The sequence below is a fragment of the Pristiophorus japonicus genome, chromosome 11 (assembly GCF_044704955.1).
Source record: "Pristiophorus japonicus isolate sPriJap1 chromosome 11, sPriJap1.hap1, whole genome shotgun sequence".
In the NCBI taxonomy this organism is placed as follows: Eukaryota; Metazoa; Chordata; class Chondrichthyes; family Pristiophoridae; genus Pristiophorus; species Pristiophorus japonicus.
In genome coordinates, this window is record NC_091987.1 from 96,106,822 (window position 1) to 96,122,636 (window position 15,815).

The 15,815-nt window shown below is 43.5% G+C and overlaps 1 protein-coding gene across 1 annotated transcript in view; it reads right to left on the reverse strand.

Annotated features, from left to right (window-relative positions):
- Window positions 1–313: 313 nt before the first annotated feature.
- LOC139276178 (sorting nexin-9-like) overlaps window positions 314–15,815 on the reverse strand; it is a 122,027-nt gene continuing 106,525 nt past the window's right edge. The window contains exon 18 of the mRNA XM_070893762.1: window positions 314–2,101. Coding sequence (XP_070749863.1) covers window positions 2,057–2,101 — 45 coding nt within the window. The 3' untranslated portion in view covers window positions 314–2,056. The remainder of the gene's footprint in view (window positions 2,102–15,815) is intronic.

Genomic DNA, 15,815 nt, shown 5'->3' on the forward strand with positions numbered 1-15,815 from the left:
GTTTATAAAAATACCATACAGAAATGTTTATGATCAGTGATTGTTTTGTCATAAGTTTAAATCAGTTCTGCAGCTTATGTATAGTAAAATTTGAATTAAGCATAGATTCCATAGATAATGTGTGAAAAGGATATGTATGGTAAAACAAGAAGGTCAACATCAATATGACAACACTCTAGTTTTGTGGTAAGCAATCAGAATATTGAATAGGAAGTTCCTCAGGTCTGAATGTCATGGAACATAATAATCTAAAATAAAGCTGAGAAATTACAGATTTTTCCTGAAGCACATTGTAATAACAAAACTACTGTAATAAAAATATAAAACTTTACTAATGATGCTCAAAGCACAAACAATTATATTTTCCATCTTACTCTTCTAGGATCAACAAAACATAACTGAAACCAGTAACAGAAAACATTCAAAACATCAATTATTAAAATATTTACAGTTAAGTACAAACAAGTGGTGAGTATTCAAAGCAACATATTTAATAATAATAATAAAAATATTTCTAAATTTGTATTCATTGTCTTCTTTAAAATTACCATTTTTCTCCCCCTACACACAAGCATTTTAGTGGTTTTGTTCCTCCTTCAGTAAGTCTCCCACGTGACCTAGTTCCCCAAATAAAGAGGGAAGTAGGATATTTGGTTTCCCACTAATGCTAAACTTGTGGAGTATAAATTGGTTATCAACAATGTTTCTGCTAAGCTGCACGACCAAGCAGACATCTGCAAGGTTCTGCACAAGCCGCTCACCGGCTTTTACATTGTAGATACCGCGCCTGCGCAAATATTTGAATGGGCCGCGCATTGGGGAAGGCAGAACACGCAGGTGTCAGTGCAGCTTACAAGGGACATTGGTTATCAAGTTCCAAAGTGACTCAGAAGCAGAATGAGACTGCTTTCTCTCCTTACTCCTCTTTGCTTCAGGTCTCAGCTTGGAGCCCTGATGCTATATGAAGTCACTCTGCACTGGTTCTACAATCGTTGTGTGCATGCACCCTTTGGGCTGTGCCTGTGCTGCTATGTAACAAAGTGTTAAGAGTTGTATGGTAGCATCCTCGGGAATTGCCCACTATTTTCCCCCTCCTTTCCAATGGAGAAGCCCGCTATCTTTTTCAGTAACGTCTCCATAATTGATGTTAAAGTGATTCCCCTTACCACCCAGTGTTTCATCGAGTATACAATGGGATCATTTACAATGAAAGCAACACCAGGATGCTTTGACATTTCTGCTATGTTATGAATATAGGTTTACGCTTGATTTCAATTTGATCTATCTACAGGAACAACCTAAAATATATTTCTTTAGGAAGTTCCAAGCTAGGCTAAATATAAAAAATTTAAAAATTGACATCATAGAAGATAGGGAAGGTACAAAATGTAAGCCTATTGCAGATATCGTGGGCATCAGAATTAGGTTTGGGAGCACTTATGAAGAATCTGTGTACCACAACAGAGTTCTGTCAACACAAACTTTCTTTGTATTTCCCCTCCCACTTATTTCTGTAACTAGCTATTTGCAGGTGTGGGAAAGTGGCGTGGAATCTTTTGTTTTTGCTTCCCTCATTGTGGGAATTGCTTGGTCCCTTTTCTTTAAGTCTTTCACGGGACTTGGGCGGCGTTGGATAGGCCAGCATTTATTGCCCATCCCTAATTGCCCGTGGTGAGCCACCTTCTTGAACCACTGCAGTCCGTGTGCTGAAGGTACTCCCACAGTGCTGTTAGGGCGGGAGGGCCAGGATTTTGATCCAGCGATGAAGACGATGAAAGTTGAACTTTCAACAAAGAGCCTTAGAAAACTTAGATTTATTTATCTGGAAATATTTTGTCAATACTGCAAAAATTCAATCAGTATTAAAATAAAGAAGATAAATGAATAATAATTGGAGCAAGTGTCGATTCTGCAAACAATCCAACCAGTATTAAAATAGATAACATAAGGAATAATAATTGGAACTAAAATATTAAGAGGGCTTTAATAGAAAATGCACATATCAAATTACAAGAAATGCATTTTCCAAGGAGTCCAAAGGGTTCGATGGGCACCATTAGAATTCAAAACGAGCATATGCTTCCCTCAGCTTATCTGTTATCTGAAAAAGAAAAAGATTTCAGATTAGAAATTTATGGGCCGGAATTTACGATCGGAGGCGTACCTCCGGAGGACTCCTCGATCCCAAAACAGTCTGAACCTTCCTGCTGGCTCCCGGGCTTCGGAGTCTCCGGGTCCTGGGCCTGCAGGTGAACGTCTGCGTAAAGATCCACAGGCGCTTCGGAAGTGTCCCTGGGATCACGTGGGCCAGGTCCTCCAATCAGAAAGGAAGATTCCTATTATGCCTTTGGAGATTTTATTTACGGAATCCCCATTAGCATATAAGGAATTCCCAAATAAATAAATAATTTACACAGCTGAAATAAAACTAAATGTTCTCATTTTATAAATTAATTAAAAGTCCTTTTAATGAAGCATTTAAAATAAAAATGTAATTTTTTGAAAAATAATTTTAAACATTTTAATCTGGGCCAAAATTTACAGAAACTAATTTTAGGTGTTTGTTTTTAATTTTTTTAATTTTAATTTAATGTTTATTTTAACCCTTATGCTGGCAAAAGCATTTGCTGAGCAGTAGTTGGGCAAATTTCCAACTCTGCGCCAGCGAAAGTGTTTTAGGTCACGGGTGGATGATCTGTCAAAGCGATACATACTTACATTCATGCACAGCGCATGCGGAAACCAAGAATCTGCAGGGCCTTTTACAAGGGCTTATGACAGCGTACGCTGTGCATATATTGTCACAGGGCCGATATATTACTTGTGAATCTCCTGTTGCTTTGCTAAAGGATAAAAATTTGAAAATAAAACTGACTTCCTGTGACTGTGACTGCACTAATTCTTCCTGTCTGTATTTTGTTTTCGTCTCCCACTCTTTCTGGCTAACCCCCTCTCTCTTTCTATGTCGCTCATACTTTTGTTGTCTATTTATTTCTGTTTACTTTTCTTGTACACTTTTTGCTCTTCACGTTTCTCCTTTCCTCTGATCTGCGTATCTCCCACTTTTTCGATATATCTCAAAAAAGTGCTACTTTACTGATTTATTTATTTGGTGTCTTTGGGCTAGAATTTCCATTGCATCGCCGCCCGGTTTCTCAGCGATATTGGCGTTTTGGGTGAGAACCGGGTCGACGAAATTTTCCACAGCTGAGTTCCGCCGGCGGTTTTGAAGTACCGCTGGGGAGCGGACTGCCAACGTGCATCATCTATAGACCGCCATCACCCGATTTTTGGCTTAGCATTGACCCACGAGAAGGGCGTTGGGCTGTAGGTGAGAAGCCCTGCAAAAAAAGGTAAGTTAATAGGTTTTTAATAATTATTTTTAAATTCTCTTGCAGTGATTTAAGTGAAAAGGGTCCTGAGAATGTTTTCCTGATTTTTTTATTTTCTGTTTTAAAACATTTTTTTTTGTGTTTTTCTCCTCCTAGGCCCAATCTGCAGCCTCGGTGTAAATTTTAGTAATTATCGTCCATTTTTTTTTAAAGAACTGCCCAATCAGCCCAAGATGCCATTTTTTCGCTGAGAATCGGGTGTAAGGACCATTTTTTACCACTGGGTGGATTTTTTTCTTTTTTTTTTAATGGAATTTTTTGCCAGCAATAATTTGAGAATCTTAGTAGTATTTTGGGTGGCAATCTGGCACTGGCGGATTATTTGGAAATTCTAGCCCTTTGTCCTTTGCTAACTGTGAAGCAGACAGATGTCAGTATTCACAAGAAGGAAGCCCTGGCACATTTTGTGAATCATAAATTGCTTCTGATGTATACTTTCAAAAAGAGTTAGAGGTATTTGTATCTGATTTAAAAAAAATTATTGACACAGCATGGAACAGTTTTCGATTTGTAAGCAATCCCCCTGTTTGAAAAGAAGGTGCCAGCCTTAAGCTGCATTCTGCGACTTATAGTCCAGTAGAGCAGTGCACACCAACGTCAGTGTTCTCAATCAGGCCAACATCCCCAGCATCGAAGCACTGACCACACTCGACCAGCTCTGTTGGGCGGGCCACACTGTCCGTATGCATGACACACGACTCCCAAAGTAAGCGCTCTACTCGGAACTCCTACATGGCAAGCGAGCCTCAGGTGAGGAGAGGAAATGTTTCAAGGACATTCTCAAAGCCTCATTGTTAAAGTGCAACATCTCCACCCACACCTGGGAGTCCCTGGCCAAACACCACCTCAAGTGGAGGAAGAACATCCGGGAAGGCACTGAGCACCTCGAGCCTCGTCGTCGAGAGCATACAGAAAGCAAGCGCAGACAACGGAAGGAACGTGCGGCAAACTAGACTCCCCACATGTTGTGTATGGAGAAAGACTCAGACTGAACACTGTGAGCTCAAAGTAAAGTGTGACCTTAGTCTTTTATTGCAGGTCTCCAGAGTGTCTCTCCAACCTGCGAAGCCTTCTTAAATACCTGTGCTCCCAAGGGATTATGGGATCCCTTGGGACTCTGGGAAATGAGACCTCTGATGGCTGTACAGAGTAAATACAAGAATACATATAAACAACATTCCCCCCCCCCCCAAGTCAATAGTGTAACTATTTACATCGTGAGTCGATCTGGGGCCCTTCTTGCCCTGGTTGATCGTCTCGGTGTGAAAGCTGGTGTTGTTGAATCATTTGTTGGACCCTCGCTGGGCTGCTGTGCAGCTGTTCTTGCTGGGCTGCCTGGTGCATTGGGCCCTGCAGGGCTGCTGTGGATGATGGGTTCTGCTTCGTGGTCAACCGTGGTGCCGGTTGCCACTGGTGTGTATGTTGGGGGATCAGAAAAGGTAGGGTCCAAGGTGGGCTGCTTAGGGTAGTCCGTGAATCTGAGTTTGATTTGGTCCAAGTGTTTCCGGTGAATGAGTCCATTTGAAAGTTTGACCCAAAACACCCTGCTCCCCTCTTTGGCTATGACAGTGCTGGAAAGCCACTGGGGACCTTGTCCATAATTTAATACAAATACAGGATCATGGATTTCAATCTCACGTGACACATTTGCGCTAAAATGGTATGCACGTTGTTGAAGCCGCCTGGACTCTACCTGTTCATGTAGATCAGGGTGAACTAACGAGAGCCTTATCTTAAGTGCTCTTTTCATGAGCAGTTCAGCAGGTGGGATCCCAGTGAGTGAGTGTGGTCTCGTGCGGTAGCTAAGCAGGAATAGGCGAGTCTGCAGTGAGCCTTCAGTTACCTTCTTTAAGCCTTGCTTGATGGTTTGCACTGCTCTCTCTGCCTGACCATTGGACACTGGTTTAAAACGGGCAGATATGACATGTTTGATCCCGTTACGGGTCATGAATTCTTTGAAATATGACCCGTTGTCGCTCACCAGGACATCGGGTAAGACGTGTGTGGCAAACATGGCCCGCAGGCTTTCAGTGGTGGCAGCGGACATGCTAGCCGACATTATCTCACATTCAATTTACTTGGAGTACGTGTCTACAACCACAAGGAACATTTTACCCCAGAACGGGTCTGCATAGTCGACATGTACCCTAGGTTTGGAGGGCCAAGACCACAAACTTAGCGGCGCCTCCCTGGGTACATTGCTTAACTGCGAGCATATATTATATCTATGAACGCAGGACTCTTAAGACCGCATCGATACCGGGCCACCACACGTGGGATCTGGCTATCGCTTTCATCATTACGATGCCTGGGTGGGTACTGTGGAAGTCATTGATGAAGGTGTCTCTGCCCTTCTTGGGGACCACTACTCGATTGCCCCACAGAAGGCAGTCTGCCTGGATAGACATTTCATCTTTGCACCGTTGGAACAGTTTTATCTCTTCATGCATTTACACTGGGACATTGGACCAGCTCCCGTGAAGCACACAGCTTTTGACTAGAGATAATAAGGGGTCCTGGCTTGTCCAGGTTTTGATCTGCTGGGCAGTGACGGGTGATTGCTCACTCTCAAATGCTTCCATAACCATGGCTAGATCTGCGGGCTGCGCCATTTCCACCCTCATGGTGGGCAATGACAGCCTACTGAGAGAATCGGCGCAGTTTTCTGTGCCTGGTCTGTGGCGGATGGAGAAGTTGTATGCAGACAACGTGAGCGCCCATCTCTGGATGCGGGCCGGTGCGTTGGTATTTATCCCTTTACTCTCGGAAAACAGGGATATAAGTGGTTTATGGTCAGTTTCCAATTCGAATTTTAGCCCAAACAGGTATTGATGCATTTTCTTTACCCCATAGACAAACGCTAACGCTTCTTTTTCAATCATGCTATAGGCTCTCTTGGCCTTAGACAGACTCCTGGATGCATAAGCAACAGGTAGCAGTTTCCCGAAATCATTAGCTTGTTGCAATACACACCCGACGCCATATGACGGCGCATCATATGCTCGTACCAAACGCTTACATGGATCATACAACAGAAGCAATGTGTTTGAGCATAACAATTTTCTCACTTTTACAAAGGCATTTTCTTGGCTTTTACATAGAAACATAGAAAATAGTTGCAGGAGTAGGCCATTCGGTCCTTTGAGCCTGCACCGCCATTCAATGAGTTCATGGCTGAACATGCAACTTCAGTACCCCATTCCTGCTTTCTCACCATAACCCTTGATCCCCCTAGTAGTAAGGACTACATCTAACTCCTTTTTGAATATATTTAGTGAATTGGCCTCAACAACTTTCTGTGGTAGAGAATTCCACAGGTTCACCACTCTCTGGGTGAAGAAGTTTCTCCTCATCTCGGTTCTAAATGGCTTACCCCTTATCCTTAGACTGTGACCCCTGGTTCTGGACTTCCCCAACATTGGGAACATTCTTCCTGCATCCAACCTGTCTAAACCCATCAGAATTTTAAATGTTTCGATGAGATCCCCTCTCTTTCTTCTGAACTCCAGTGAATACAAGCCCAGTTGATCCAATCTTTCTTGATATGTCAGTCCCACTATCCCGGGAATCAGTCTGGTGAATCTTCGCTGCGCTCCCTCAATAGCAAGAATGTCCTTCCTCAAGTTAGGAGACCAAAACTGTACACAATACTCCAGGTGTGGCCTCACCAAGGCCCTGTACAACTGTAGTAACACCTCCCTGCCCCTGTACTCAAATCCCCTCGCTATGAAGGCCAACATGCCATTTGCTTTCTTAACCGCCTGCAGTACCTGCATGCCAACCTTCAATGACTGATGTACCATGACACCCAGGTCTCGTTGCACCTCCCCTTTTCCTAATCTGTCACCATTCAGATAATAGTCTGTCTCTCTGTTTTTACCACCAAAGTGGATAACCTCACATTTATCCACATTATACTTCATCTGCCATGCATTTGCCCACTCACCTAACCTATCCAAGTCACTCTGTAGCATCATAGCATCCTCCTCGCAGCTCACACTGCCACCCAACTTAGTGTCATCCGCAAATTTGGAGATACTACATTTAATCCCCTCGTCTAAATCATTAATGTACAATGTAAACAGCTGGGGCCCCAGCACAGAACCTTGCAGTACCACACTAGTCACTGCCTGCCATTCTGAAAAGTACCCATTTACTCCTACTCCCATGCTTCCTGTCTGCCAACCAGTTCTCAATCCACATCAGCACACTACCCCCAATCCTTTGCACATTAATCTCTTGTGTGGGACCTTTTCGAAAGCCTTCTGAAAGTCCAAATACACCACATCAACTGGTTCTCCCTTGTCCACTCTACTGGAAACATCCTCAAAAAATTCCATAAGATTTGTCAAGCATGATTTCCCTTTCACAAATCCATGCTGACTTGGACCTATCATGTCATCTCTTTCCAAATGCGCTGCTATGACATCCTTAATAATTGATTCCATCATTTTACCCACTACCGATGTCAGGCTGACCGGTCTATAATTCCCTGTTTTCTCTCTCACTCCTTTTTTTAAAAAGTGGGGTTACAGTGGCTACCCTCCACTCCATAGGAACTGATCCAGAGTCAATGGAATGTTGGAAAATGACTGTCAATGCATCCGCTATTTCCAAGGCCACCTCCTTAAGTACTCTGGAATGCAGACCATCAGGCCCTGGGGATTTATCGGCCTTCAATCCCATCAATTTCCCCAACACAATTTCCCGACTAATAAGGATTTCCCTCAGTTCCTCCCCCTTACTAGACCCTCTGACCCCTTTTATATCCGGAAGGTTGTTTGTGTTCTCCTTAGTGAATACCGAACCAAAGCCCCAAACCCATTCGCCCCCTTTTCATAGTAAGACATGTAATGGTTCTAGCAGGGTGTAGAGACCCGGTAAGAAGTTCACGAGTCCCAGAAACGACCGCAGCTCCATCACGTTCTGTGGCCTCAGTGCATTCTCGATTGGCTCCGTCTTCACGTTGGTGGGCCTGATGCCATCAGCCGCAATTCTCCTTTCCAAGAACTCCACTTCACGCACCAGGAAAACGCACTTTGAGCATTTTAACCTGAGCCCCATGCGGTTGAGTAAACAATGAACCTCCTCGAGGTTCTGCAGATGCTCGAATGTGTTCCAACCTGTGAACAAGATGTCGTCTTGGAAGACCATGGTGTGCGGGACCGACATCAATAAACTTTCCATGTTTCTCTGGAATATCGCCGCCGCTGATCGGATTCCAAACGGGCATCTGTTATAAACAGAAAGACCTTTATGCGTGTTGATGCAGGTGAGGGCCTTCGATGATTCCTCCAGTTCCTGCGTCATGTAGGCTGAAGTCAGATCCAGCTTCGTGAATGTCTTTCCTCCCAACAGCACTGCAAAGAGGTCATCAGCTTTTGGTAGTGGGTATTGGTCCTGCAGGGAGAAACGATTGATAGTTACTTTTTAAATCGCCATAGATTCTGACGGTGGCATCTTCCTTGAGGACTGGGACAATAGGACTGGCCCACTCGCTGATCTCAATCAGTGAAATGATGCCCTCTCGTTGTAGCCGGTCTAGCTCAATCTCTATCCTTTCTCTCATCATGTACGGTACTGCTCTCGCCTTGTGATGGATGGGTCGCGCCCCCGGAATTAGGTGGATCTGTACTTTTAATCCTTGGAATTTCACGATGCCTGGTTCGAACAGCGAAAAGAAATTTGTTTAAGACTTGGGCACACGAAGTGTCGTCAGCGGGCGATAGAGCTCGGACGTCATCCCAGTTCCAGCGTATCTTTCCCAGCCAGCTCCTGCCGAGCAGCGTGGGACCATCGCCCGATATCACCCAGAGTGGTAGCTTGTGCACCGTTCCATTGTAGGAGTCCTTTACGGTAGCACTGCCGATTACAGGAATCAGTTCTTTAGTGTAAGTTTTTAGTCTTGTGCGAACTGGAGTTAAGACTGGCCTTGAGGCCTTGTTGCACCACAACATTTCCAAAGTCATTTTGCCCATGATGGGCTGGCTCGTGCTCGTGTCCAGCTCCAGTGACACCGGGAGTCCATTTAGTTCAACATTCAGTATTATCGGGGGACAATTCGTGGTGAATGTGTACACCCCATGTACCTCTGCCTCCTCTATCTGAGGCTCTGGTTCATAGTCATCCTTCGTGAATCTATCCTCCTCTGCAACGTGGTGGTTTGCAGGTTTAACAGGCTTAGCAGTTCACCTGCACACTTGTTGGAGGTGTCCCATTGTTCCACAGCCCTTGCAAATGTATCCTTTGAATTAGCATGAATGGAAACGATGATCACCCCCGCAGCGCCAACAAGGTGTTAAGAACATAAGAACATAAGAATTAGGAACAGGAGTAGGCCATCTAGCCCCTGGAGCCTGCACCGCCATTCAACAAGATCATGGCTGATCTGGCCGTGGACTCAGCTCCAATTACCCACCCTCTCCTCATAACCCTTAATTCCCTTATTGGTTAAAAATCTATCTATCTGTGATTTGAATACATTCATTGTGCTAGCCTCAACTGCTTCCTTGGGCAGAGAATTCCACAGATTCACAACCCTCTGGAAGAAGAAATTCCTTCTCAACTCGGTTTTAAATTGGCTCCCCGGTATTTTAAGGCTGTGCCCTCTCATTCTAGTCTCCCCGACCAGTGGAAACAATCTCTCTGCCTCCATCTTGTCTAACACTTTCATTATTTTAACTGTTTCAATAAGATCACCCCTCATCTGAACTCCAACGAGTAAAGACCCAGTCTACTCAATCTATCATCATAAGGTAACCCCCTCATCTCCGGTATCAGCCTAGTGAATCGTCTCTATACCCACTCCAAAGCTAGTATATCCTTCCTTAAGTAATGTGACCAAAACTGCACAGAGTACTCCAGGTGCGGCCTCACCATTACCCTGTACAGTTGCAACAGGACCTCCCTGCTTTTGTACTCCATCCCTCTCGCAATGAAGGCCAACATTCCATTCGCCTTCCTGATTACCTGCTGCACCTGCAAACTAACTTTTTGGGATTCACGCACAAGGACCCCCAGGTCCCTCTGCACCGCAGCGTGTTGTAATTTCTCCCCATTCAAATAATATTCCCTTTTACTGTTTTTTTTTCCAAGGTAGAATACCTCACATTTTTCGACATTGTATTCCATCTGCCAATCCTTAGCCCATTCGCTTAACCTATCTAAATCTCTTTGCAGCCTCTCTGTGTCCTCTACACAACCCGCTTTCCCACTAATCTTTGTGTCATCTGCAAATTTTGTTACACTACACTCTGTCCCCTCTTCCAGGTCATCTATATATATATTGTAAACAGTTGTGGTCCCAGCACCGATCCCTGTGGCACACCACTAACCACCGATTTCCAACCCGAAAATGACCCATTTATCCCGACTCTCTGCTTTCTGTTAGCCAGCCAATTCTCAATCCATGCTAATACATTTCCTCTGACTCCGCGTACCTTTATCTTCTGCAGTAACCTTTTGTGTGGCACCTTATCGAATGCCTTTTGGAAATCTAAATACACCACATCCATTGGTACACCTCTATCCACCACGCTCGTTATATCCTCAAAGAATTCCAGTAAATTAGTTAAACATGATTTCCCCTTCATGAATCCATGTCGCGTCTGCTTGATTGCACTATTCCTATCTAGATGTCCTGCTATTTCTTCCTTAATGATAGCTTCAAGTATTTTCCCCACTACAGATGTTAAACTAACCGGCCTATAGTTACCTGCCTTTTGTCTGCCCCCTTTTTTAAACAGAGGCGTTACATTAGCTGCTTTCCAATCCGCTGGTACCTCCCCAGAGTCCAGAGAATTTTGGTAGATTATAACGAAAGCATCTGCTATAACTTCCGCCATCACTTTTAATAGGCTGGGATACATTTCATCAGGACCAGGGGACTTGTCTACCTTGAGTCCCATTAGCCTGTCCAGCACTACCCACCTAGTGATAGTGATTATCTCAAGGTCCTCCCTTCCCACATTCCCTTGACCAGCAATTTTTGGCATGGTTTTTGTGTCTTCCACTGTGAAGACCGAAGCAAAATAATTGTTTAAGGTCTCAGCCATTTCCACATTTCCCATTATTAAATCCCCCTTCTCATCTTCTAAGGGGCCAACATTTACTTTAGTCACTCTTTTCCGCTTTATATATCGGTAAAAGCTTTTACTATCTGTTTTTATGTTTTGCACAAGTTTACTTTCGTAATCTATCTTTCCTTTCTTTATTGCTTTCTTAGTCATTCTTTGCTGTCGTTTAAAATTTTCCCAATCTTCTAGTTTCCCACTAACCTTGGCCATCTTATACGCATTGGTTTGTAATTTGATACTCTCCTTTATTTCCTTGGTTATCCACAGCTGGTTATCCCTTCTCTTACCGCCTTTCTTTTTCACTGGAATATATTTTTGTTGAGCACTATGAAAGAGCTCCTTAAAAGTCCTCCACTGTTCTTCAATTGTGCCACCGTTTAGTCTGTGTTCCCAGTCTACTTTAGCCAACTCTGCCGTCATCCCACTGTAGTCCCCTTTGTTTCAGCATAGTACGCTCGTTTGAGACACTACTTCCTCACCCTCAATCTGTATTACAAATTCAACCATACTGTGATCACTCATTCCGAGAGGATCTTTTACTGGGAGATCGTTTATTATTCCTGTCTCATTACACAGGACCAGATCTAAGATAGCTTGCTCCCTTGTAGGTTCTGTAACATACTGTTCTAAGAAACAATCCCGTATGCATTCTATGAATTCCTCCTCAAGGCTACCCAGTGCGATTTCATTTGACCAATCGATATGTAGGTTAAAATCCCCCATGATTACTGCCGTTCCTTTTTCACATGCCTCCATTATTCCCTTGATTATTGTCCGCCCCACTGTGAAGTTATTATTTGGGGGCCTATAAACTACGCCCACCAGTGACTTTTTCCCCTTACTATCTTGCATTGCATTCATCACCCTTGATGGTGGACTCTGAGACATCTGCGGACGTGTTGCTGCAGGTATGTGTGACCTGCCCTGTACGTTATGATTCAAAAACATCACTTTGTTCACAGTACGTGTAGCAGCACTTGTGTTCTCAGAGATTTGCTTAGTATTGTCACTGGTGGCAATGGGGAAGTCCAGAACCAGGGGTCACAGTCTAAGGATAAGGACTAAGCCATTTAGGACCGAGATGAGGAGAAACGTCTTCACCCAGAGAGTGGTGAACCTGTGGAATTCTCTACCACAGAAAGTTGTTGAGGCCAATTCACTAAATATATTCAAGAAGGAGTTAGATGAAGTCCTTACTACTAGGGGGATCAAGGGGTATGGCGAGAAAGCAGGAATGGGGTACTGAAGTTGCATGTTCAGCCATGAACTCATTGAATGGCGGTGCAGGCTAGAAGGGCCGAATGGCCTACTCCTGCACCTATTTTCTATGTTTCTATGTTTTTATGAACACCTGGACTATTGCTATGGCCTTTCCCAAGGTTGGGGTCTCTACAGTCAAAAGCTTGTGAAGTATGGTTTCGTGGCCAATGCCAAGTACGAAAAAGTCTCTGAGCACGTGCTCCAAATGTCCTTCAAATTCTCAATGTCCTGCAAGGCGTCTCAGCTCAGTGACATAACTCGCCACTTTCTGGCCTTTAGACCTTTTGTAGGTGTAGAACCGGTATCTCGCCATCAGAACGCTTTCCTTCGGGTTCAAATGCTCTCGGACCAGTGTGCAAAAATCGTCGTATGATTTCTCCGTGGGTTTCGCTGGAGTGAGCAGATTCTTCACGAGGCCGTACGTTGGTGCCCCACAGATGGTGAGGAGGATCGCTCTACGTTTGGCAGCGCTCTCTTCCCCATCTAGCTCGTTGGTCACGAAGTATTGGTCGAGTCGCTCCACAAATGTTTCCCAATCATCTCCCTCTGAAAATTTCTCCAGGTTGCCCACTGTTCTCTGCATTTTTGGGTATGCTATCTGTATCTCATCGCCAGTTGTTTTGTATGGAGAGAGAGTCAGACTGAACACTGAGCGCAAAGTAAAGTGTGACCTTAGTCTTTTATTGCAAGTCTCCAGAGTGCCTCTCTAATCTGTGAAGCCTTCTTAAATACCTGTGCTCCCAAGGGATTATGGGATCCCTTGGGACTCCGGGGAATGAGCCCTCTTGTGGCTGTACAGAGTAAATACAAGTCACATATGTAACACCACCCACCCTTTCCTTCAGCGACTGTGTGTCCCACCTGTGACAGAGACTGTAATTCCCGTATTGGACTGTTCAGTCACCCAAGAACTCATTTTTAGAGTGGAAGCAAGTCTTCCTTGATTTTGAGGCACTGCCTATGATGACTGGTACACTATCTGAATGACCCTCTGTTAGTCAGGAAGATCATGTAAATGCTGAACTCAACCCCAAGCCCCATAGAGAGCCAGAGATTTGGAGAGAAGAATTATTACAGAGATTGGAATCACAGAAAAGGTAACTCAGTGGATAAGTTTATTGATTTTGTTTAAGTATTATGTTAGAAATGTTGTTTTAGCACACATCTCATGTCACTAGCAAACAATGGCAATTGAAAGCATTTTGATAAAACATTGTAATTCATTTTATTGATTGCCTCTCTCCAACTTGCTAATAGTTTGCTTTTTTTTGGTTTGGTTCTTCACGGATACCTTTCCTACCAATTTAGTCCCATTTTAGGCATTCACAATTGTTCAGTTTAACACTTGTTTGTTGTGATTTTTTTAAATGATTTAATTTTCAGCATATCTATGGAGATGAGTGAGGCAGCTGAGGTTTGGCTCAGCCCCCCATTGTTCACCAAAACTTAAATTGAGCTGTTCTCTAAGTATTTGTCTTTTTCAAAAAAAAATAAGGCCCTGGTAACCTTGCTCATTTAACTGTTCAAAATGTTGGATGTTCTGAAATGTTAAAATATTTCATGTTTATTTACACTGGGGGGAAAAATCCTTCTCACTCTCTCTCTCTCACACTCACACAAAATGATACTCAGTAACAAGCCACTGAGTACTGAATGTAATTGATGAGTATGGGGACTGCTGAAGGATGCACAACACAAAATGCCATAACTTGGTCCTTTCTCTTTACAGATGTGTGTCTTGCCAGCATTTTCGTTATTTACTTCCGATTGCCAGCTTTTCCTTTTTATTGCATGGGACTGAATGCTGAATATTATTTTATTTTATTATTGCATAAAATACATTTGCATTCCGCTGTGGGTTATTTTAAATGCAGAAGACATTTCAGTACCGGCCAGGTGTTTGTGAAACAGCTTCCATCACTTTTTGTCAGGTTTTTTTGCCTAATACTGCAAAAACCTCATTATGAATTAAAGAAAGAATGAATTTGTATTTATATAGTATTTACATGGACTGCAGGATATTGCCAAACATTTCATAACAAATGAAGTACTTTTGAAATGTAGTCACTGAGTTCGTTACAATAAGATGATTAATTTCATGAGTGTTGGCAGAAAGCTTTCCTTCTAGCCACCATAAATGGATATATTTCTCATTTAGTTCCTTTTTGGCTTATCAGTACTGTATTATTTTTAGTGTCAACAAGTTACATACACAAAACTTTAGGCTTGCACATTATTTTATTTTTGAACTTGACCTTAGGACTTTAGTGAGACTGGCAAGGTAATATTTATTGACTATCCCTAGTTGCCTTGAGGGCATCAAAGGTTGACCATTTAGTTTGGGACTGGAGTCACATGGATACCAGACCAGTAGGGACAGCAGGTAGGTTCCCTGAAGGACATTAGTGAACCAGTTGGGTTTTTATGACAATCTGGCAGTTTATATTGTATTGTATTTTTCTGCTGCAGGCCACAAAGGACTAGGTTTTTTTTTTAAGTTCAACTGCACAACTTGCCATGGTGAGATTTGAGCTCGCAACCTCTATACTGCTAGTTCAAAACCATAACCACCAGCCTATCATACCCCAAATTATACTACTTCTGAAGTATCATGTGTGAGGGAGTTCTAGCAACTGTGTGGAAAGGAAAGAAAAGGAAAGAAAAGAAAAAAGGGAGAGAGACAGACAGACAGACAGAAAGGATAGAGAGAAAGAAAAGACTTGGATTTATATAGCGCCTTTCACAACCACCAGATGTCTCAAAGCACTTTACAGCATGGCTTACTTTTAGAGTGTCATCATCATCATAGGCAGTCCTCGAAACGAGGATGACTTGCTTCCACGCCAAAAAGGAATGAGTTCACAGGTGTTTCAATGAAGTACCTAATATTCCAGATCCTGAACTACATCTTGAAGGGTGGAAGATGCCTGTGCATGGATTTTTTTAACGTGTGGTGGCTGTTGCACACCAGCCATCACACGGGCTTGACAGAGCCAGGTCTTGGTTGGCAAAGATTACCCAAAACGACTGGGGACCAGCTCTGCTGCACGGACCTAGTGCCGCACACATATCGCAGTGTGGGCCCCTG